This window comes from Canis lupus, chromosome 27 (genome assembly GCF_011100685.1).
Source record: "Canis lupus familiaris isolate Mischka breed German Shepherd chromosome 27, alternate assembly UU_Cfam_GSD_1.0, whole genome shotgun sequence".
NCBI lineage: Eukaryota > Metazoa > Chordata > Mammalia > Carnivora > Canidae > Canis > Canis lupus.
The window spans coordinates 27,859,696-27,885,291 of NC_049248.1; the positions used below are offsets into that span (position 1 = coordinate 27,859,696).

General features: G+C 39.9%; 1 protein-coding gene across 8 annotated transcripts in view; it reads left to right on the plus strand.

The window, feature by feature from the left end:
• The window catches only part of FAR2 (fatty acyl-CoA reductase 2), a 131,697-nt gene that overhangs the window by 85,748 nt on the left and 20,353 nt on the right, over nucleotides 1–25,596 (plus strand). For 7 of the 8 annotated variants that reach the window (XM_038577163.1, XM_038577164.1, XM_038577162.1 and 4 more), the window contains 3 exons: nucleotides 579–807; nucleotides 16,131–16,306; nucleotides 19,540–19,719. In XM_038577163.1, coding sequence (XP_038433091.1) covers nucleotides 619–807; nucleotides 16,131–16,306; nucleotides 19,540–19,719 — 545 coding nt within the window. In that variant the 5' untranslated portion in view covers nucleotides 579–618. Of the gene's footprint in view, nucleotides 1–36; nucleotides 173–578; nucleotides 808–16,130; nucleotides 16,307–19,539; nucleotides 19,720–25,596 lie in introns of those variants that run through there. The other variant, XM_038577166.1, reaches the window with a different exon arrangement.

Sequence of the window (25,596 nt, forward strand, 5' to 3'; positions counted from 1 at the left end):
TTTGTTTTCACAGGTTACGGGTCCACTCCCAGCCGTGTCATCGTGACACTGAATTCCTTCTGTTCCCTCCAGGCAGTGCAGCCCGCCACACCTTGCACCTTTGCTCTTGCTCTGGGTTAAAACACCTTCACTCCAGCCCTTCCCTGCCTGCACAGTTCACCTCAGGGCAGGGGTGGGCCTCCCTGAAATTTCCAGATCCTGCTCTACACCCCACATTTGTTTTAGCACTCACATATTATACTTAATGATCTATTTAGATGTCTGTCTCCTCCGTTAGGCTACGAGGAATCTCTTGAGAGCGGGAACCATGTCTTACTCATTTTTATTTTATTTTATTTTATTTTATTTTATTTTATTTTATTTTATTTTTTTGCCACAATTCCTGGCATAAAGTCTGGCATGCAAAACGGGCTCAATAAATACTGACTGAGATGAATCGTGTTGTCACTAAAATATGGTGCTCTCACTCTGACCTTTTTCTGCATTCGGAACTCCTGGAAGCACTGGAAACATTTTAGATTGTCTGCATTTTAGAACTTCCGAGAATGTAATGTTTTGTTCCTTCTTTTCCTTTTCAGGAACCTCTTTCTGGAGCTATAAAAGACAAAGAGAAGAATCATGTCCATGATTGCAGCTTTCTATAGTGGCAAGTCCATTCTCATTACTGGGGCCACAGGCTTCATGGGCAAAGTGTTGATGGAGAAGCTATTTCGCACCAGCCCTGACCTGAAAGTCATTTACATCCTTGTGAGGCCCAAGGCTGGCCAGACAACGCAGCAGAGGGTTTTCCAGATCCTAAATAGTAAGGTATGCTGTAGGGGAAGAACCCTGGGACAAGGTGACTCACTACAAAGTTCCCTGACATCCCCAGACTGCTAGTGGGGGCCAGGATGCCTGGGCAGGTAGAGGAGAGGAAACAGAATAAGATGGCAACCAGCTGCTCACAGAAAACCTGTGATGTTTTCCTGTAACTGAAGAAAGAGGGCCTAGGCCCTAGCCAGGGCAGGTGAGCAGATACTCTATGTTCTGGAAATAACTGAGTAAGAGTCCAAATGCCAAAACCCCCAGTGTGGACTCTCCAAGCTCAAAAGCTGTCAGAATTCAACAAAACTCTTTCCTATACCTTTCTTCTAGATTCAAGGTAGTTCCTGCCCCACCCCTACCTCCCATTTGGGGATGTTCTGTTCTGTTCTGAACAGATAGGATTAGTTAAGTAGCCATGTGATAATACTTCTCGTTGCCCAAACTCCACCCAAGGTTTAGGTGTTATACACTTCTTCTGGGTCACTTGGCATTTCAGTCATCCCAAGGGTTCTTCTCAGGGGAAGGACATGCAAAATGAAATATTATATGCGTAAATAAACATTTGGGTAGCAAACCCTCTCAGCCCAAAAAAGGATTATGCATATCCTCCCATGTTTTACCAACTTGAAGATAGTACTGGCTTTGGTCTCACCAGTATCTGAGCTCAAATTCTGGCTTTTCAATCCATGGTCACTGTACCTTGGAAGCTCTAGTGTGCAGTGTTCAAAGTAGGAGCAACAGCAAACACTTCCCAGGACTGCTACAGGAGTTGAAGGAAAAAAGGCATGTGTCTGGTTTACAGTCCTCTTTAGAATATATGGGGTCATTTAGGGTTGGCAAGAGGAAAATGTAAAGAAGACACTGTCTTACAGTCTCCTTTCCTGTGTGTCAGAATGCTCACATCTAGCAGAGGCAGTGCCTCCAGCACAGCACACTGCAGACACCCAGTAACCCCGGTGGGCACATCTGTCTGCCAGGCACCAGGATGAGATTTTGGTACAAATGATCATAAAGAGGGATGGCTGGGTGGCTCCGTGGTTAAGCATCTGCCTTGGGCTCAAGGCGTGATCCTGGAGTCCTGAGATCAAGTCCCTCATTGGGCTCCCTCCATAGGGCCTCCTTCTCCCTCTGCCTGTGTCTCTGCCTCTCTCTCTGTGTGTGTCTCTCATGAATGAGTAAATTTAAAAAAACAACAACAAATGATCATCAAGAGAATCAGGAAAGCCTCTCCTTCATCTCATGGTGTGACTCCACAGTGGGACAAGTAATAGTAGTTGCCAGTTACTGGCAGTAGGTGTAGACGCTCTTCAAAAGCTTCCTCATGTCTTATTTCATTGATTTTTGCAACAGCCTGTGAAGAAAGAATGACTCGTATCCTCAATTTTTATTTTTATAAAGGGGAAAACTGAGACCTGAAGTGTTAACTTACCCAAGGTCACCCAGCTAGGAAATGAGAAAGTCAGACTTCAGATCTCTTCAGTCTGGCTCGAGAGCCAGTATGCTTGCGTCTCCCCTGCACTGCCCGCGTGGTAACCAGTGGTTCTTAAGAGTAAGACCAAAAGGCTAAGTGGCATAAAACGAAAATCTAGAATAATGTCTCAGATCCCTCCTCAGGCAGCTTTGTTCACCTATATACCCCTAACAGACTTTGTTTTTATCACATAGCAAACATATCTTTATAGCTTTGTAGCCAGCTTATAAATTTCTAGATAAATATTGTGGCAGAGAGTCTTGTGGTCAGCGCAGCTTTACCTACTATTCTCTTCGATGACATTACTTTTGTTCTGGAAATCTTGGTTGTACTATATATAACTTCTCTATGAAACTGGCTTGTGAAATCTCTATACCTGTTTCCACTATTGAGCTATTTATTGTCAGCTGTTGACCTTTATAAATAGTGGTTCTCAAAATGCAGTCTCTAAACCAGCAGCATCAATATCCTCCCCGGGAACTGTGTGTTACCAGCTGGTGCTTAAAGAGCAGAGGCTTCAAGGCAGCTGACCTGGGTTCGAATCTCAGCCCTACCATTTAGTAGATGTAGGACAGTGGGCAAGACACGTATTTTATTGAGTTTTAGTTTTCTTATTTGTGAAGCGTCTGTCTATCTACCTCTGTCTCTCTCCACCCACTCAAGTCTTTCTGGATTCAGATCCAAGTCCGACATTATTAGGTATGGTATGGCTTTAACCACTATCCCCTGTGCCTCACTTTCTACTGTTATGCTAATTAGAGTTTATTGTATAGATTTCTTCATAAACTTTACCTAAGAATTATGGGAGGAAAGAAATCTGTTGTGCATTATACGACTGAAAAACTTAGTATCTGTGGTCAAACGCCGTGTCTGCATGACCATTTTGTGGGTTTTTTCTTTTTTTCCTCTTTTCTTTTTTTTTTTATTACTTTTATTTCTTGAGGGCCTTAGACATCTAAAGAATTTTGAGAAGCTTACACACTATGTCTGATTATTTTTTAAGGCAACACCTACCTCCATTCTATGTTGTCATTTATAACAAAAGAGAGCAGAATTCTATTACCTATTATAAACAAGCCTTTGGTTATGCAAATATCCACTTTCTTGGCACTTTATGGAATTTGATACCTACAAAATGGTATTCCATGGGGGAAAACAAGGATGTGCTTTATTTTGGGGTATTCCAAAACTAAAGCTGCCACTACACAAGTCACAAATGCTGACCTCAGAATATGAGGACGCTATTGCTGATTGCTGTCAATAAAGCTGCACGGAGGCAACAAATAACCCAGTCATTAGTTACTGACTGTCTGTGAGATACAAGGTATTATTGCTCATAATCATTGTGAAACTAAAAATCCATAATAAAGACAAACTTTAAGATTATATGTTTAAACTATGTGAACAGACTACTTTTTGAATTGTAAACAAAACAAACAGCAAGCTTTCCAGATTATATTACATTTTTACTTAGAGCATGTGGCTATTTAAATTCAAATGAATTATAATATTGAACTTTACAATTCAGTTTTTCAGTCAGACTAGGCATATTTCAGGGCTCAGTAGCCACATGTGCTGCTGGCTGCTTTCGGGCAGGTGTAGAACATTTCTATTATCACAGAGGGTTTTAGACAGCATCGATCTAGATAATTGTGTACAAAGACCATACCATGCTTCAGATTTCTATCCTACGCATTGTTTTTATTAATTCTACACTTACTGAAGTGCTTTCTTGTGTGTCAAATGTAAGCTAGGCACAAAGGACATGAAGATAAAAGTGAGATAACCAAGTCAAGTGACAGAGATAGTCATGTAAAACATGACTGCAATGCAACCTGAGATCTCCAGGGAGAGGAGACCAAAGGGCAGTCTAAGCAGAAAGAATCACACTTGCAAATGGGTGACTGGTATGGTGTGTTTGCGAACCTCTGGGTAGCTTGCTTGGCCCTAAACATGTGAGTTTTTAAGAACTAGAAAGGCATACTGAAGCCAGATCCTGAAAAACTACAATTGTATTAGTTAGCTCATTTTCAGTTGGAAGAAAACTCCATTGAAACTGGCTTAGAACCCAAAGGATGATGTAAAGGATGATGTATTGATTATACAGTAGAAAACCCCAGGACCACAGTAATGAGCAGTTGCCTGGAGCTTTGGCTTCATTGGTCTGTGAATCTCTCGGCTCTGCCATTTTGTTCTGGCTTTATCCTTGTTATGATAAGATGGTTGGTGTTTTGTCTTGTTTTGTCTTGTTTTGTTTTGTTATGTTGATAAGATGGTTGTTATCGTTACAAGATTCATTGCATTCTTTGGATAAAGAGAGGCTGTCTCTCCCTAAAGCTCTCAAAATTGATGAAACCTCTTTTCTGGAATTTCCTTCAGCAGATTTCCCCTTATATTTCATCAGCCTGTGTTAGGTTACATGTCTACTTCTGCATCAACCCCCATGGCATGAGGTATGCGAGGTACTGCTTTATTCAGAAACTCCAGATCTAAGCTAACTGCTGGGCACATAGAGTAACAGTGCACTTAGATCAATAAGTCTTACCCCGAGGCTGGGGTAAGACCATCTTCTCCTGCAGCACAGTAGCTACATGGAGAAAGGAAAACATCTAAATGACTTATCAAGACACAGCAGAATGGATGTTAGGAAGACAGCATCCTGAGAAGAGCATGGTCTCAGGAGTCAGACACACATGCCCTCTCCCTACCAAGCAATGTACCTTTCCATAACTGAGCCTCCATTTTCATATGAGGATACTAATGGCTATTGTCTTCTGCACGGTTGTGAGATGTCAGTGAGCTAATACAGGAAAGGCACTTAGCATAGTGCCTGCACCATAGCAAGGGTTCAGCAAATATTTGAGCCCTTTATTCAAATACGGGAGCTTGAGCTTTTTCTTTGAGGGGATGGAAGTCCAGTTAAAGACCGTTTTTGTCATCCCACAGCTAGATGATTTCCCACTATTTAAGAAATGTTAATAAAACAGTACTCAGCTGCCAAAGGTGGGAAATTAATTGTGGGATCTATGATGAGTTTAGTTGAATCACTACAACAGAAACCGTACTGTCTGGCCCTTTACGGAAGAAAGCCACCAACTCTTAAAATAGAGGGTCAGAAAAATGCCTTTTGATACAGAACCCCTAAGCATGTTAGACAAAATATATGTTTGTAAAGTCATCTTAATGCATCACTGAGCTAGAGAAAAAGCAAGAACAGAGGCAACCTTAAAAAATTAGCTACCTGGGAATTCTGAATAATCTCAGAGAGGATCCTGAATTGGGATTGTAATCAATCAGAACTCAATTAAGTGCAGAGAGACCAAAGCTGACATAGGGTTAAAAAGGCAAAGTAGAATTTCTTTATGGATTTTGTTTATATAAAAGATTATATAATCAACTTTTTACTTTGATAATCCAAAACATTGCACTTGACTGGTCATCTCCAATGCAGAGATAACTAGACTGGAGCTTGATTGTAACTTAAAACCAAGAAAAAAAAAAACCAACCAGCAGCCATTTGCCAAATCCCAGAATGGTTAGGACTCTACATTTCTAGTCCTGTAGATACTTTTAAGTTGCAACTTTTAAATCTTTTCCCCATATCTTTCAAGGTAGTCCCAATAGTATTAAGTCCAGCCCCCGGAGTTAGCTTTCTCTAATTGCTCAGGCTCACATACCTACCTCTCTGCTAAGCCTTTCTTCTCACAGTCTCCTAAATTCAACCTCAAAATAAAAGTATTTTTCTTTTTTTAATTAAAAATCTGTCCTCTCTCTAAAAAAGACTTTACTGTTATAGTGAAACTATCGAAGATACATATTAGTGAGTGTCTTAATACAAAACAATTACTAGAGCATTAAATGCTCAACAGATTGAAATATGGACATGTCTTAAGTTTCTAGCTATTTCTGGGTTTGTAGCAAAGGCACTCATTATTCTTTCATAAATGTTTGACTTATGTGGTCAGATAGAAGTATGCAGAATGGACGGATCTTGGGCGTCTACCCCAAGTGAAGTGAAATAATGTAGTTTAACATTTTTTTACAGCTTCTTATTTTAAAAGTGAGACTATTCCATATGAATTCCAATTTTCCTCTATTTGGTTAGAATTCCTCTATTTGGGAAAGGTGTAAGTCAGTTATTCCAAATATGTGGGCTGCCACAATTAGCCGTCCAAGATAGGGTTATACTTTAGGGAATACACTCATAAAACTTTGATTTCTGAGTAATTCTGTGTGCTTTTATGCTCTCCTCATGTCAGATCCAGTAAGAGTGAGAGAGTCTTAGGTTTGGCAGATAGCACACCATCTTCTCAAATGTATTAGATTTGCCAAAACCAATAACACATTTATTACCTCAATTTTTTCCCTTTAACTTGCAAGTCTGAGACCTTTCCGTTGTGTACTCTCATGTATTACCAATGTCCTCTTGGTAGATCATCACCCAAATTTATTCAATGAACGACTTCAGTGCATTCCAGGTTTTCAGTGGTCTTATCTGGGCCCAGGCCAAGCTTTACTTCCATCAGATAGCCCCTCTCACTCCTGGATTTTACTCCGAGGAACTTTCCTGCCTGGTTTAGTGTTACTTCCAGGAAGCCACAAATCCAGACCCAGTTTAGCTTCTTTCGTTTACCCTTATTTTGATGTAGACAAAGTGACTTACGTGCAGCCACACCTTATTCCTACGTTGGGCCTGGTGTTGCTCTTAAGCAATATATCTCTTTGATCACACATAGTAATGCGTGGATTCAAACCTGTCTTAAAGTGATACGGTGTTCTTAAAGGTAGATTAATCATATCAGATATGTGAGACTTGGAAGCGTTTCTTTAAGACATAACAATTTAAAATGTTATCAGTCTGCCTTTGCTTCCTACCCCAGGAAAAAAGGGTCAAGAGAACATCTGCTCTATCTATCAAAATTCATGCATCTGATTCATTTCTTTCCTTTCATGGTATGGACAGCTACCACCTCTTGCTTCCTGTTTCCGTGCTTTCAGAGGGAGACAATTAAGTGGGAGATGCTTTGGAAAAAAGGTTATTGTTAATCCTTGGGCTACAGAGAACTAGGGCTCCAGAAGTCAGAATGGATCGGTTTTCTCATATATAACTAGGTTCCTGAAGTATTTTCAGAGCACTTAAAAGAAAATATCAATAGAAGGAAAGAGATCTGAATTAATGGCAATTTCTCGAGGACTTCCTCATAAAGATAATTAAGCTGGCCCTCTAAGAAAACACCCAGAGACACACAAATATGTTCCAGATATATCACTGTAGTATTATTTATGGTAGCAAAAACTGGAACCAATCTGAATGTTCTATGGTAGAGAAAGATAAAATAAGCAATAATACCTACATATGTTAGACTAGTATAAGTGCTTATTTTATAAACTATTACATGAGAAAACACTTATAATATATTCCATGTAAAAAAAAAAAACAACAAAACAAAAAATCGATGCAAAACCATATTCTATACAATCTCAACTAATGTCCTATGCTGCTAGGATCTTGAATTAATCTTATTTTTTTGGCACTTCCAAATTTTCAAATTATAATGATCATGTTTACTTTTATGGTGAGGAAAAAGGTGCCCTCTTTCATAGTGAAAAAATAAGAGCAGTAATCTTTTCCCAAAGTTTTGCAAATATAGTGAAAATGAACATGTTTCACGTCTACAGTGGGGGATGAAACAGCCGCTTTTTAAAAAGTAAATAAACAAGGCAGCAAAGCAATCATGAATTTCCGAAACTATGTCATCAGATGTAAGTTCAGTTGATTTTGAGTTTTGAAACTGATGGTCAAAATTAAATAATTTGAATCTATTTTTTATTAGAAATATGATTCCAAGGATTCAGCATTATTATTTTTTTAATCTTCTAGTTTCTTTCCTAAAATGTGAGAAACTTCTAAGGAAAATAAGGCCATTCCATGTGCTAAAATGTGAATGTGCTCATCACAAATCCATGCTATCCAACTTGTGGGTCCCCAGGGTGCCCAAGCTGGCTGCTTAGTCTCTTACTTATGAAAAATGTGTTCATTACATTATGAATCAACCAGCTTTTTCATTGTAGCAAAAAACAGTTTTAGAGAGAGAAATTGATATTTAATCTATTTTGCTGTCTTGCATATTGCTTTGCTTAACAAGACATAGCTCTTCCCCACAGCAATAGATAATAAGTTGCCAATAAATCATTCAGTTGTCAAGTTCAAAGAAATGTTGAGAGGTTCTTTAGTGCCTTAAGGATGTGTTTCTTTTTACAACACTCATGTCCCATTTATACCCATTTAGGATTTTAAACTGATTGTAATCTACTCTTAATAACTTTAAGGAAACCTCAAGGAGACAACATCCATATTTGAAAAATAAAACCCCAGGTAGTTGAAATTGTATGAAGAGTGAGGTCATAATTAAGAGGTATTGAGAGGTTGGTATCTAAAAGATGTTTTATTGAGAGAACCCTAAACTTCTGTTAAACTATAGTAATCAAATAAAGGAAGCGTTGCAGTGAGATTATGCTGAGTTTAGAATTAATCATCTGAAAAGACCAGGCAAAATTCAAAGTTTCCAGGGCGGGAGTGTCTTATATGATGTCACCAGGAAATGGATTAATAAACAAAGACAGAGCTTGGCAGGTTGCACTGGATACTTCAAGTCAACTTCTCTGGAAGAATGTGAATTACTCAATAAGCCCTCATTTGTCCATGAGATAAATCAACTTTGAAATACCCTAGAGAACTGTGGTTAATGAATCATGCAAGGTCACACACTGGGCTCTCAGTTCACAGAACTAATCAGGTTTAAGACAACAGAAGATAGTAACATTTTATGAAATAGATTATTGAATCCTTTCACAAGACTGTCCCTGTTTGGTAGTTTCTAGAAGGCATTAGGTAAATTAGTCCCTGAGAGGAAAAAATAATGCACTTAGACAAATCAACTTTGAACCAAATAACACCTGCAAAGGAAAGTTCAGCAATCTGACCTTGTCGAGTCCTGAGAAGCATCCAACAGAGATGTTCATTTCATTTTACATACAAGTTCCCTGTTAGTTCTCAAAGACTTTGTCATAAGAAAAAGAGCGTTTTCATATTTGGTTCAAGGAGCTACCCTGTATAAGAGCTGCTTGTTCCCAACATTCAAAAATGAATTTCTGATTGACATTAATGATTCTGTTAAATCTCTACATAAGACAAAGGCAACTGGAAACAGCAATTTATATTTTAAATTCCCAAAGACAATTTTGTTCCATTCCTTTTTTTTTCCTAAGAAACTATGCCACCAAAAGCGAGAGGCTTCTATGAACTTGGAACAACCCAAAAAAGATATCATCTTCCCCGGAATTTAAATTTCCCCATGATTAACAAGCACACACTTTTAAAGGAGTGTAGCTGGCCTTCCATTTGACAGTTACTCAACTTGGATTATTTGAAGCATTAAGCCTACTCCCTGTGGGCCCTTTCCTTTCTCTTAAGAAAAAAAATTAAAGAAAGAAATTGATTTAGTCCTGGGGATATAATAACAGTCCAAGAAACAGAAGCAATTTATTTTCTCAATCTCTTATTTTCTTTTACAATACAATTTACTAGGTAATTCAATCACTGGCATGATTTCACACATCCAACTTTTTCCTTCCTTTTCAATTTCTTCCAGTCACATCAAATCTCTTTCTTAAAAGCTTCAAATTGCCCATACTCATTTCACTCAAAAAGTCACCAAGCCACAGGATTCAACTTGACTCTGAAATACGTTCAATTTGCAGAGGTGTCTGGATCACATAGTATATAATCAGAAATCTTGGAATGGATGACCCAACAAATACACACATGTGCGCGCACACACACACACACACACAGATGTCTGATTAGCAGCTTTTTAAAGCCGAGTATTGCTGTCTATGTGAAGAGTTTTCCTATGATCCTGAACCTACTAAGTAGCAGGCACTCCGTTAGGCATCTGACTTGGCGTTGGCCTGTTTGCCCTCACAAACCTGTGGTATGCGCTCTTGCTACCTCACAGGTGAGAAACTCATCCAGGGAAGTTTTTGCCTGTCCAAGGAAATGCCAACGAAGCACAAAGGATTTAAAGGCAGTCCTCTTACTTCTAAAATTCACACCATCCCCACTGCCTTGCATTGCCGCCCCTGAGAAACTACATCCTCTAAGCTCTGATTGTCTTGCCCTGCTCTCCAGGTGGTACATTTGCTAGTGATGGCCACCTCCTTAGGAAGGTAAGACGATGGCCACTTCTGCATTAACATCATCGCTTTCCCCATCCTTTAGTGTGGAGGATGCAGAGATGCCACCAAATCTACTAGTAGGGACTTGGAAGTCATCTTAAGATTGGTTTCCATCTTCCCAACCACCCTAGTTCCTCTTAGCCTCTGTTACCTCTCTCAGAAAACTCTGAAAATGACCTTGGAGGCACAACACATAATGAGACAATGAGCTGAGCACTGTGTCCTCTTCGGTGTTTACTACAGATTTCTATGCAAAGTGAAACTAAGACGTTTTAATGCAAAATTGTTTTGAAGAGTAGCAGAATATATGCTGAATCATTAGTTCTCTAGCAATAAGCATTTTAGATACATGAAAACAATGAGGCCCCAAGTGGTGACTAACTTGCCCCAGTCACCCAACTTCTAAACAGGAGAACCAGAATTCAAACCCAGGCCTTCCGGGCTCCAAAGAGCCTCAGATCTTTCCCAGGGGCTCTCACCCACAGCGTGGATCACACTCACCGGAGAGCTTGTTCAAAGTACGGATGCCCAAGCTTCCACCCAGGACCAGGTTAGAATCTCCAGCAGCAGGACATCTGGGGTTGTGTTTTTGTTTTTGTTTTTGTTTTTTTAACAGCTTTCTAGGTAACCCTGCTACATGCCAAAGTTTGATAACTACACTGTTACACCATACAGCTTTATGGTCCTATAGAAATGGTTCTCACTAAAGCGACAAAAACTTCCAGGTTAATCCTTTAGATCTTAGGAGAGTTATTAGTGAACTAGCAAAATCGTAACATTTTGTAAGTTTTCGTGAATCTTTACATTGGGTGTGATAGTTTCTGCCTTAATTTACTTGCACTTATTTGTTTTTTAGTTTAGGTTATATCCTTTCTTGGTAAGTCCTTTTTGCTCGAGAGCTAACTTGCAGGATCTGTTGATTTGCTTTTACTCAGCACACCAAAATTTCTCTGATAAATATTACAGGTTCTCTTTTGCTTTGGGATACCTGGTACTCCACAGGGATTGCCCTCTAGCTTAAGAGACCTTACATGTTTTTTCCCCATTAGAAATATTAGGCAAATTTTGGTGGGCTGCTGGAACAAGAGAACAGAGTTATATTAGAAGAGAGGGACTCAACACTGAATAAAGATCAAAGACTCAAGATTATTAAAGATACCATGACTTCAGTGGTCCCCTGAAAGTAACTATTGGATACCTCCAAAGTGAGGTCAGGTAGGGGCACCTGGGTGGCTCAGTCGTTTAAGTGTCTGCCTTTGGCCCAGGTCATGACCCCAGGGTCCTAAGATCGAGCCCCACAACAGGCTCCCTGCTCAGCAGCGAGTCTGCTTCTCCTTCTCCCTCTGCCTCCTATTTGTGCTTTCTCTCTCTCAAATAAATAAAATCTTAAAAAAAATGACAACAACAACAAAGTGAGGTCATGGGGATAACAAGTTGATTGTAGAAATCCAAGCTCAGGACCTCTAAACTATTTCAAAAGCGTTAAAATAAATGCCACGCCCCCCAGCACCTTGTCCAATCCCTGCTTCTGATAAGAATACAGTCTTGGTATCTGGCTACAGAAGTCATACCCAGGGAATTTATCAAATCCAGAATATTTCTCTTTTTGGTCTTTCTGCTGATTTTCTCACTTATGATTTGCAAAGCTTCTCTCTTGCCTCTGGGCTGTCAGTACCTATGGCCAAAAATGGAATGGTCTCTTGTGTTTGAAACAAATGAAGAGAGAGAAATACCTGCAGTATAACATCAAATCAATAGAACACTGCTAGACTTTCCAAGAGAAATGTATAGCTTTGTTATCAGTTTGAAATGTTTATTTTTTTAAAGATTTACTTATTTAAAAGAGAGCGAGAGAGAGGGAAGGAAGGAGGAGGGAAGAGGGGCAGAAAGAGAGAGAGAATCTTGAGCAAGGCTTAAGGGAGGCTCCATCTTACCACCCTGAGCCGAAATCAAGAGTCGGATTCTCAATTGACTAAGCCACCCAGGCGCCCCAAGTTTGAAATGTTTAGATCGCCTCTTACCTTGAGATCTTTCAGTGACCACAGCAAAATGTCCTCTGTCAAGAGCAGGGTTTCAGAAAATGGAAACACAGCAGTCCCTCCTCCCTCCACTTGAGTCTTCATCAGTGGCAGGTAGCCACTCCACTCTACCTTCTCAGGCCTGTGCCATTAAATAAAGACTATATGAGAGGGAATGTGATAAATCTTGGAATCTAAAATAAGTACATTAAGTTCTTTAGTGGTGGACCTTCAATGAAATTTTTGAAATTATGTATTTTTTTCCTCACTCATCTTTGTTCCATCGATTTTTCTTCCTACCTTTAATGAATGTCTCCCATCAGCAAGAGAAACTTTCTGAAGAGCTCGTGTCCACTGAGGACCCATTTGCAGCGTATCTTCTGTCCTTCAGTTGTGGCATTATTATAAAAGCAAAGGTTCTGCTCTGAGTCTTTCCAGCTCCCGTTTGCAGTCAATGCAGAGGACCCAAGGGAACACTTTGTTTCTTCAACTTGTGGTAGTTACCGGCTGTCTTTCATGTCACCAACACAAAGGAGCTGGTGAACAAATGATTCCAGGAATCAAGCTCCCACTCCTGGTTCTATTACTCTTCTTACAGTAATTAATTTCAATCTAACAAGCAACACTTGCGTCTTTCTGATGCACTGGGTGCCATCCAGCATAATATAATAAACAAGAACAAAGGAGTTTATCAACAGAGGGGGAAATTTAAACCCTGACTTTAAAAATGGATATGAATTTTCAAAATTAATGTTTCACCAAGTATGGCCTGTGGAGCTGGTTAAGGAATATACCTGCCTGGGTAACATGCCAAACCTACTGAGTCAGGATCTCACAGGGTAGAGTAAGGAAGTCATTTTTAACTGGGTGCTTAGACTTTTTTTTTTATGCCTATACCGTTTGAAAACTGTGGATGTCCTTTTAGCTCCTTTTAACTGCCCTGGACAGTTATATAGGGAAATAAGTCCAACACCGTTGTTCATGAGCCATTAATCTATGTTAACACTCCAGCTGAAGAAGGAGTTCTCGTCTTGGGATCAGTTAAAATGAACCAGGGAACTTGACGTGAAATGCAGACTCCTAGGTGTGCCCCAGTCATTTCTTACTTAGTGGATGGGGCCGGGGGTCTGGAAATACAGTTTTAATGCACATCCTAGTTATTCCAATGTGGTTTGCTCGGTGGATAACACTTTGAAGGCACTGACCTGATAGCAGTTGGCTGTAATCTCAGCAGTCTATTTAGGACGTGGCAACATTCAAGAAGCATTATTTTGTTAGAGGCTGTAGTGAAATAGTGAGATGCCAGACGAAGCAAGTCATATTACTGGCCATGGATAGTACAGTAAAATATGACCCTCACTTAGCCCTGTGGTTTGAATTGATGCAGCTAATTCACTGATTTATTTCAGTTGACCATAAGCAATCCCATCTGGATTAGAAAACTTAGACTTTAAAAAAAATTAAATATCTGTTCACTCAGATACCACCTCACATTGGAAGATGTAATCAATAAATAGAATATGGATTGGAATACTATTTCCTGGGACGCATGGGTGGCTCAATAGTTGAGCATCTGCCTTCTGCTGAGGGCATGATCCCGGAGTCCCAGGATGGAGTCCGCACTGGGCTCCCTGTGGGGAGCTTGCTTCTCCCTCTGCCTGTGTCTCTGCCTCTCTCCATGTGTCTCTCATGAATAAATAAATAAATAAAATATTAAAAAAAGAAATACTATTTCCTGAAATGGTACTTATCTCCATGTATCACATTTACACAGGTGATCTAAAAGTACAATATGGGGTAACAGGATTCTCTGCCTTTTAAAGTCATAAAAACCAAAGGCAAAAGAAAATCTGTGTGGTAGCTTACATTGTGTGTGAGGATCTCCATCGCTGGAAGGATGGACACCAAAATCATTTTCCACTTACTGCTCTTACGTAGCCAGAAGTCATCACAGGCCAAAATCAAAGATTCCACAGAACCCTCAATAAATTTCATGTGAATAAAATTGATCATGCAGACTCAAAACTGAACTTTCTACAAATCCAATTCCTTTTTTAAAAGGGGGGAAACTGTGCAAATTTTAGATAAATGTACCCAAAAATATCCAACATGGACCACAAGAAGGGAAACATTTGACAGTGAAAACTAGTATTTAGCATGCTTATGATCCATAGAGATTATAAAAGGTGTAAGGTATCTTTCTGGAAGAGCCAGAATGACCTTTGTTGAGAATGTCCCATAGACACTTTATCCGTCTCATCAATCCCAAATGTCAAAAACGCACTGAGGATTGATCTACCTTCCAGAGTGTTTTCAGAACTCAAGTAGCATGGTACTGCAAGGCTGATCCTGCAGTGCAGAAAAATGGTAGCTCAAAGGCGGAAGTATATTAACTCTCTAGACTTGACTTCCTTCTCTGATCACCTTCACTGGATTCCCGGAAAAACCTCTGAACATGGTCTTGCCTGATTCAAATGAGGCATGATTTCTCTGACTACTTAAGGTCAACTTCTTATTACCCAATAAAAAGAGCCTAGGATGGATCTCCAATGGAGAGAAGAAGCCTGCTACTCAGGATCGAGGAAGAAATGCAAACATTCTTTGGGGGCAGAAGGGGGAGAAGAGGACAGGCTCTGTTACTCTACTGTGATCAAAACCACAGACTAGTTTTCTCTGCTCCTAACCCTTCTAAACTTTTAGCCTTACTTTTCCTCACTGTTAACATCCCGTACCAATACTATGGTAGAATTTCATTTTATCAAAACAGATTGAAGCCAAGATCATTTTGTTAGAATTATATTCTTTGAGAAAATGGAAAATACCAATTTAATCTAAGAACTTGTATGTGGAGGGGGAACGTAGAGACTGTTCCATCCGAATAATTGTAACAAGAGCTAAAACTGCCAGTGTTCTTTCCTTTATAAATAAATTAGAATATGAAGAAATCAATTGAAATCCCATAAAAAGTACATAAACTCATGTGATTCTCTTACTAGACAATAACGGCCATTGATACTAGAATGAGATTATATAAAAGTTGTATTCGTTTTGCCCATTACAAATTTGCTTACTTTTTATTTTCTAATATGTTTGTGCTGCTAAGACATATGGTTCCTCTGGGCCAGTGAACTACGTAGTTTCAAACTTGTGCCCATGAGAACTCCCTTGTAAAGGCTGGTGATTTTGCTGGTAATTTGTAAAGGCTGATAATTTGTACTGAAAACCACATTTCCCAGCCAAGGATGGAAACAATCACCAAGTATAAACACCAAGCTGCCTTGTGGGGGGAAAAGAGGATGGGGCAGGATATGGAGAATTTCCTGTCACTCCTTCACTCTGCAGGAAAAGCTCAAAATATACTCTTTACTGGTTATTAGAACTGATTTTATTTTTGAATGCTTATCAAATGAAGAGGAGCAGAAATTACACTAAGCCGACTGAGTCACATGAAGTAAAACAAATGCCTCTTGAGTAAATACCTTCTTTGATATTACAAATAAAACTGGGTTTTGAGAATTATAATGAAATAAGTTAGCAAAAACAAGAACAATGTGATGGTGATGATGCTGTCTGCATATTGATTTATATTTATGTTTTAGCTGTTTGAAAAAGTCAAAGAAGTTTGTCCAAACGTGCATGAGAAGATCAGAGCTATCTATGCCGATCTCAATCAGAATGACTTTGCCATCAGCAAGGAGGACATGCAGGAGCTTCTCTCCTGTACAAACATTGTCTTCCACTGTGCAGCCACCGTGCGCTTTGATGACCATCTGAGGTACATTCCCATTTCCCTCTCATGACTCGTGTGTGTGTGTACATGTGTGCATGAGTGTGCACGTGTACAAGTGTGTGTATGTGTGTAAGTTTCTTTGTGGTCTCCATTAAAAAAGAAAAAAGATATATGCAAATGATGAATCACTAAATCCTACCCCTGAAACTCATAGTTTGTTAACTAAATTGAATTTAAACAAAAAATGTAAAAAAAAAAAAAAAAAAGATATATTCTCAATGAAAAGGAAGTTTAAGGAGTAAAACTTCTTCAAAGATCTCAGGATCCCTGGGTGGCGCAGCAGTTTGGCGTCTGCCTTTGGCCCGGGGTGTGATCCTGGAGACCCGGGATCAAATCCCACATCAGGCTCCCGGTGCTTGGAGCCTGCTTCTCCCTCTGCCTATGTCTCTGCCTCTCTCTCTCTCTCTCTCTGTGACTATCATAAATAATAAATAAAAGAAAAAAAAACCTAAAAAAAAAAAAAAAAGATCTCACTATCCAGGGATAACCATTTAATATTATGGAGAGCATTCATTCCAACTTTTCTTTATGCATCCATAAAATAGATTTATGTTCAACTTCACCCAGAAATTTGATATTTTTTTGGCATCATATTGAATATGATGCATGGCATCATATAAATAATTGTTTAGCAACTTGCTCAATTATATCTTTGGTTATCTTTCATTGTCAATAGATATGCTATTATAATTTCTAATGACTGCATGATATTCCATTATACATGTAGATAACATACTCGACTAGTTCTGTATTGGTAGATATTTTTGGATTGTCCTAATTTTTCAGTGTTAGAAACAATGCTTCAATAAACAACTCTGTGCGTGCATTTTGTTATACCTTTGTGTGCTTTACTTTGGGTAAATGTCTAGAAGTAAAATTTTTTTTAAATTTTTATTTATTTATGATAGTCACAGAGAGAGAGAGAGAGGCAGAGACATAGGCAGAGGGAGAAGGCAGGCTCCATGCACCGGGAGCCCGACGTGGGATTCGATCCTGGGTCTCCAGGATCGCACCCTGGGCCAAAGGCAGGCGCTAAACCGCTGCGCCACCCAGGGATCCCTAGAAGCAAAATTGTTAGAGATGTACAGGTGTGCCCAGGTTACAAATGGTTTACATTTTAACATATGCTAAGTAGTTTTCCACAAAGATGGTACTGATTTACATTGTCCCCATGCACATGAATCCTCATTTCTGACACCCACACCCATACTGTATTATAATTCTTCATTTTTAATGTTGCCAATACAATGGAAATGCCATTGCAGATTTTGATTTTGTTGATAATTTAAAATTTTAAAATAAATAAATAAAAAATAAAAAGTTGAAGATGTGGAAATGCTGATGCACATTTTATTCTTTTGTGAAATGCCTAGTCATGTTCTTTGCCTATTTTTCTACTGAAACATTTTTTTTCTTGTCAATTTTAAGACCTGTTGGAATATTTAGCATATTGATTTTTTTGTATTTTATAAGGCTCAAAATATTTTAACAGTGTATCATTTGTCGTCAACTATTTTTATTATTTATTCAGTTATTCATAATTTCATCTAGAATTTTTATTGCTTCATTTTCACCTTTAAATCTTTGACCCGTTTAGAGTTTATTTGCCTATAAAGAGAAATGGGAAAATTCTATAAAAAGGAAAGTAATGTGGGTGTGAATACGGAGTAGCTTTTGAAAGAATTTCTAACAGATGGCTACTTCTTAAGTAACACTTATTAAATGATTTGCTTTTATTCTTTATTTAAAGTGAAGCTTTTATAATATACTGAATTTCCATTGTTGGACTCTTTATTTTGTTCTATTACTTAGGCTTTCTCTTCCAACACCACAGCATTTTATTACAGTAATTTTTATTTTATTAGGCAAGTATATACACATAATTCTCTTTTTATAGAATTTTCCTGACTATTCTCTTCTGCTTATACAACTTGATTAAACTTAGGATAACTTTTTCAAGTTCTTAAAAAATTGCAAATTTGATTAGGAATACCTTGAACATATCAACGAATTTAGAAAAACTCAACATATCTAAAACATTGGTTCTTCCTATCCAAGAACAATGTTTATTGTTTATTCAATTTTTCTATAACCCTTAAAGAAGTTATATCATTTTCTGTATATAGTCTGTTCATTTATTCTTAACTTGATATATTTTTTAAATGTTCGGTTTTGAATATGTGCCTTTCTTTCACCATATTCTCCAGAGTTTTTTTTTTCCTTTTACATAACTTTTATAAATGGACACTTTCCTGAATTAATCATTACATGTCCCAGGGTGGTTTTTTTAGCTCTTCTGTTTATTTTCCAGATATACAAGTATGTAATCTGACAGGGATTTTTGTGACTGCCTTTACACCTTTTATATCTGCTGATTCATTTTATTTTCCTCTCTGATTACCAGGTGGAAGTTCAGAGCAATATTAAGTAGTAGTAGTGATTGTAGGCAGCCTTCTTGCCCCTGACTTTAAAACTTTTCACCATTAAATGTGATACAGGCTAGCAGAGTGAACGGGATATATTTTAATCGTTTATTCTTTTAGTGAATTTTTAAAACTTAAATTGGAAATGGATACTGAATGTCATTTAAAACTTTTTAAAATACATTATAGAAGATCATTTAGTTTTTCTCTTTTTTTAGCTAGAGTAGTAGGGTTCCTGATATGGTATAGATCATGTATTTCTAGAATGCACCATTTCATTGTCATCACATATTGTGCTTATCTAACTTCGTGTCCTATTAGCTAAAATTTCAGATTTTTATATCAAATTTTATGTCTGACCTGGACCTTTGCGATTGAAATTTATATTTCTCATTCTACCTCCATCCACTGTTGCTCTCCCACAATGTATTTGAATTTTCCAGCTTCTTGAGTTAGATGCTCAATTTATATATTTTTATATTTTTAAGGGCTGTTTAGGAAGCCCCTTTATACAGAGGATTATGATTTTTTTTCCTTCTAGCACATTTAGAACCAAGCAATCTCGAAATGCAATATGAACAATGCTTTAATGAATAGGATTTATGTGCACAGAATGCATAAACAACATATAACACATTCCAGACGTCGCATAACCGTGTAGCTGGGACCCATACTTTTCTTCGTGGTTCTATGGTGCAGCCACAAAAATCAGATAGACATGACAGTTTTTGGAGTAGGTGAAGTTCTCGCAATGGCGGGTTGCCTCATTACTTCCTTCTGCTTAACCTCCTGCAGACATGCCGTGCAACTTAATGTCACTGCTACCCAGCAGCTCTTGCTCATGGCCAGTCAGATGCCAAAGCTGGAAGCCTTCATACATATCTCTACTGCCTTTTCAAATTGTAACCTGAAGCACATCGATGAAGTCATCTATCCATGCCCTGTGGAGCCAAAAAAAATCATCGACTCCATGGAGTAAGTTGGGTCACGTGAGGGGCCAGGAGGTCGGCAGATTGTTGTTCTCTTTGATTCTTTATAGTCATTCCTTAATGAGGTGACAAAGGGAGACAGTCTGGAAACAGCATGCTTTGAGAAGGTGCCGGCTGTTACTACCCTATCCCTGCGCTTCCCTTCCTCCCAGTGGGGAGGGAGTATAGGGCTTGGTAATGGGGGAGGATGGACATAGGTAAATCCCGCAGAAAAGTTTTGTTAAGTAGTTTAGGATTATAATAGGTACAGGGGAATGCTTTCCATACAGATGGTTTTTCACTTCTTCATGAACTCAGCATGGTCACTAAGGGCAGTAGAGTGTACAGTAGCAAGGTTGCAGCAGCAGACCTACCCAGCTTCTGCAGCTTACTCTGTGTGTGACCTTGAGTGATTTCCTTGGCTTCTCCTTGCCTCATCCCTTCATTTGTGAAATGGGGCCAATAATAATGCCCATGTTGTAGTGAAGATAAATTGAGTTATATAAAGCAGTTAGTGTGCTAGGGAGTGTTGAATAGCAGTTAGTCAAAAAGTTAATAAAGAAGAGCTAATAGGTAAGGGGAAATCCTTCCAGGAGTGGCAGAAAGTGCCAGTCTCTTGGTCTAGCGGCCGAGATACACTCTCCTTATTGTCCTGCTGTGGAGGGACAACAGCAGGCTAGCATTTTTCTCTTCTCGCCTAGGAACAGGAACCACTTTGCTCTTAGGACGTGGGCCTGGTCTCAGAACAAGGATGTTTTTGTTTTCTGTGTCTTCATTCTTTTGTTCAGTTTACCGAGTTTACCTTGTCTAAAAAAAAAAAAAAAAAAAACTGCAAAAGAGTACGACAGCAGAGAAAATCGACTACTTCACAGTGAAATTTGTCAGATGTTAATTTCAGGCACTGCTGTATCTCTATTTGAGATATACTCTGTAAAACGAAGCTTAGCTAAATCAAGAGTTCATTCCCTTCAGGGCAACCATTTTTATCTCCTACAGCTCTGAGAATAGATATTTTTACCTGTCATTTTAAAATATCCAGGACAAAGAAGAAGGAAAGTCATCTAAAGGACCTGGAGTTTACCTAAAGTCGCTAATAAGCGATGATTTGCTTAAGTGGTGCAAAGGAACCTTCCAAGTGCAGAGCTTGTCGGGAGAGTTGGAGAAAAGGTGCTCTGATGCCCAGAGTCGGTACAGGAGGGTGGATGTGGAAAGCCTCAGTGCATTTGCAGATGGAATCGATTAGTTGTCTAGTTGTCGGTTAGCTGCCCTCCTAGGGTGCTGTCTCTCAGTAGATGTGGTGCTTACGTATTCGCTGTGCCCAGGAAAGGGGCAGACCTGCTTTGACTGCAGACTCTACTGCTGAGATTCCAGAGCCTTACGCTACTGTTGACCAGTCTAGCACCTGACGGATCACAGTGTGAGGTGAGGCAGTACAGAAGTCTTGCAGAGTTTGCCCGAGAAAAGAGACAGGAAATGCGGATTTGGTTCACCCCTGGTGAGGGCCTTCTCTAGGTACTCCTGCACTTCCTCCCTCCCTCCCTCCCTCCCAAACTATGTCCAGACACTCAGTACCCCTAGACCTCAAAGAAGAGGAGTTGATTTCTCTTCAGATGTTCAGCACTTGCCATCCTCCTCGACTCTGTGTCCCCCAGTAAAAGCAGGTAACTGCTACATGATCTATGATCAAACTGTAATTGGCATTTCTACAGAATTTACATCTGTCATTTACTGCTCCCCAAGGAGTATAATTATTTTTAAAAATACACAGCCAAACAGAACTAAAAATAAAATAAATTTTGTCTCAATAGAATAATTTTGCATGCAATCAAGGAACCAAGGCTTTAAAAACAAAACAGAGCAAGTCATAAGCACAATTTATTAACTCAGAATTTTATATTCAGGACCACGTGTCCAGCCTCCTCTCCGTCAGCCCTCCCTTTACATTTGTGCTACGGCCCTACTGCAATTACTCCTCTTCCTCATGCCTCTCTGCCTTGGCTTATGGTGGTTCAGTTTCCAGAAGCTACTTCCACCTCTGCTTCCTGGGTTAATTCCTACTCGGACATCAGAGGTCTCCTCTGAAAGCCGTTGAGCTGAGGTGGCTTCCCCAGTGCCTCTAAGTACCCCGTGCCCACCTTAACCATCGCTCTTACACGGGTTATTCTAAATATCTGTGTTCTCTATTAGGCAATGAGCTTGGCAAAGGAAGGGAATGTCTCTTGCTCCTCCTGGCTCTCAATGCCAGCACGTGGTAGGGACGCCAGTGTTTGCTGAATGAATGAAATGTTGTTGCTGGAACGAGGTGACCACTGTTCACACTGTCGCGACTGAGGTTTTTGGGTTGGTTGGTTTAAACAAACGTGGGAATAGATGGCAGGATTCCATAGCAAGCTTCTTATATCTGGGCGTGTGAAGTCCCATGTGTAAAACACCTGTATGCCCTCATCTTCTCCCTATTTCTGATGGCCTGTTTTTTCCTCTTAAGCTTCTAATAAAACCTATGTGTTAAGTCTAGAATAATGCTTTGAATAAAGCCAAGGAACCTTTTACCAGCTACACTGTTGGTTATGATGCTTTCAACAACCCCTATATCAGATGGAGTTCTCTGAAGGTTTAGAATAACAAATAGCATTGGAGTTATTCCGAATAAATATTAATTCACCTAAATTTAGTTACTTTGATTCAAGAAAATACGTTTTCTCTGATTTCTATTTTTGTAATTGACCTGTGGTTAAAACAAAGGTACTTTCCAAGATTTTTAGGTTTCTATTTCCCTTGGAAATTTTTACTAATAGTGGCCTCACGGGGTCTCGGAGCTGTCATTATTCTTGGTATTTCAGTGGTCCTCATGTTTTAAAAAGGAACCAGGTGTTAAACTCTAAGATGATCTCAAAGCTGTGCTCTGGGCTTTGTGATCTCAAGAAAATCACCCATGTGGGTGTGCTAATTAACTAGATGTGGGGGGAGGGGGTTGGAATCCTTCCACACTGTATCTGTATATCAAATCATCATAATGTACATTTTCAATATCTTACCATTTTGTCAGTTATACCTCAGTACAGCTGGGGAGAAAAGAAAGAAAGAAAGAAAGTCACCCATAACAAAATAAAGTAAACCTTTATTTTCCCAGAAAACCAGTTTAATGAGAATTCCAGTTCTAGGAAATAAAAAAGGATTTGCACTTTTTTGCCAGGAACTTTTTCAGTTGTGTAGGCCCGAGGGGTAAGGCTCAGTGGTGTTCATAAAGGGACTGGGACTGTGAACCCAAAGCTGACACCTTCCAGCCCTGCCCCATCCCCTTCCACCCACCTCATTCGGCTCTCCCAGCCTAAGACTGCCAAGCCTCAGCTCCCTTCCTTCAGCCTGGATCTGAAAAATTCCAGAATTACCTTGGTCCTGAGCCATGCCTGAAAGATAAAATCTGATTGCGTTAGTACAAACTTTTAGCGTGGTAACGTAACCACATTTTAACAACACCTGAAATTAGGAGTTGATGTTTTCTATTGGCATGACAAGCGTGGCCATTAATCAGCATTAAAAAGACAAACAAACAAAACAACAACAACAACAACAACAAAAAAAAAAAAACAGGCTTTTCTTTCTTTCTTTTTTTTTTTTTTTTAAGATTTTATTTATTTGTGTGAGAGAGAGGGAGAGAGAGAGAGAGGCAGACACAGGCAGAGGGAGAGGCAGGCTCCATGCAGGGAGCCCCATGTGGGACTTGATCCCAAGTCCCCAGGATCCCACCCTGGGCCAAAGGTGGTGCTAAACCGCTGAGCCACCCGGGTACCCAAAGCAGGCTTTTCTAGTTCTCCTTACTTGCCTGTGTCCTCGGCCCTTGTCACAACTACCGCAGGCATTTTCTCAGGGAATTGTGCCACCGTTCTTACTCATCTGTCTTTGTATTTCTAGCTTTTACATTTGGGGATTTTTACCTTTAGAAACTCCTGGGCGTAAATGGATGAGGGATTACCAATGAAATTACAGTTTTCCAGAATAACAGCTTAAGTAGGCTTATTTTTAAAAATGCACATAACTGACCAGGAAAGACTGCTGCTTTCCATCTTTTTTTCAGGCCAAGTTAACTCCACAAGGATTTCTGCACCTACATGAAAACTTGAGATAATTCGAGTTAGAAACTAGGAAAGTGGATCTATAAGTATTTACTGCTTTATTTAGCATATTTAATATCGTCAATGTGCATTAAGAAGGGAAGGACCGGGCAGCCTGGGTGGCTCAGCGGTTTAGCGCCACCTTCAGCCCAGGGCGTGATCCTGGGGACCTGGGATCGAGTCCCACGTCGGGCTCCCTGCATGAAGCCTGCTTCTCCCTCTGCCTGTGTCTCTACCTCTCTCTCTCTCTCTCTCACTCTCTCTCTCTCTCTCTCATGAATAAATAAATAAAATATTTTTTAAAAAAATTTTTAAAAAATAAGGGAAGGACAGCTATGAATCATCACTGAGCAAGTATTGGGAGTAAAGACACTTTCATGGACACCCAGTTCCTTACGGTAATACTGTAGGGTTGGTAGTAGCAGCATGACCTACTATGCTAATAAGGGAACCAAAGCTCCGAAAGGCTGAGGAGCTCTTCTGAAGTCTCTCAGCTGATAAGTTACAGGGACACCATCTTTTTCTGCAGTCTCATGATTCTGGTCACATGGCTCTGGCCTTTTTGGCACTCCCACGTACTTGGCAGTGTGAGCAATTAAAAGGTACTTTCCTCCAATATAGACTGTGTTCTCAGGGAGCTCCCAGTAAAACACAAAATAGAACAGTAAAGATGAGGAGTGTGGTAGAGCATACTCAGGTTGAGGGAGTAGATGGAGTGGAAAGGCCATCGGGGACAGGCACAGGATACGGACTTGGATGAGGAGGCACAGCATGGGTGGGTGGGATGGGGTCACAGACAAGCACAGCCCCTGGAGCAGGAAAACTGGGGGCATGGTTGTGATCCAGCTGTAAGTCCCCTTGGGCAGCACGGCTGGTGCATGTAGGGTGCATCACATGTTACAGGTATATCGCACATTAGAGGCCTAGCTGGGAAATGGGTTGGGGCCTCACTGAGATCTTGAACACCATGTGGAGGGTTGTATTTAATTCTGTAGAACAACAGGGATCCGAGGCAGAAGGGGCAGGTATGTGTGTGTAGCGAGGTGGGGTTGCTCGGTTGGTTGTTCCATTTTGTTTCCATCAAAAAAAAAAAGACGTTGATGAATGTGGGCTTTAGGAACATTAGTAGGGTCATGGGGGAGCGGGGGTAGATTCGCCTGGGCAGTGGCCAGAGGCAGAGACAGCCAGAACCTGCCTTGTTGTGGGGAGGGATCTGGAGCTGGGGAGTGGAGACAGCTACAAAAAAACCCACTTCTGTGTTGGGGAGAGAGAAAAATCGGTAGGATGTGGGGTGACTGCTTTGCACGGGGGCTTGCACACAGCTGTCCAATCAACTGTCAGCTTCGGAGACTCCATCTCTAGTGCCCAGAGTTTAATTCTTTTAAAGTTCAAGTCTACTGAAGGTTTTAGGCATCCAAGAAGCGATGCCTTTCTGAGAGCTAATCCCAGTTTGTTCAACTCTTACGTTTGTGGAGTGGCGTCCTTTCAGATTGGTGATTCCCCAGCTTGCCTGACCATCACAATCAGCGATCCACTTGACAAAAGCAAAGATTATCCAACTGTCACCCTCAAAGATGGGATTTAGAGGTTTTAAGATGGTACCCAGGGATCTAAATTTTGTCATAGGCCCCATGTAAGTCTTAATGATGAGCAGGCAAGTTTGGGGAAAAGTGTCTTAAATTGCTTTTCATTTCACGGCTCTCATTTGACATGGGGCTCATTCATATTCCAGTCACCAAAGCACTCTGGCCTCCCCACTCTCCTCGCTTTGC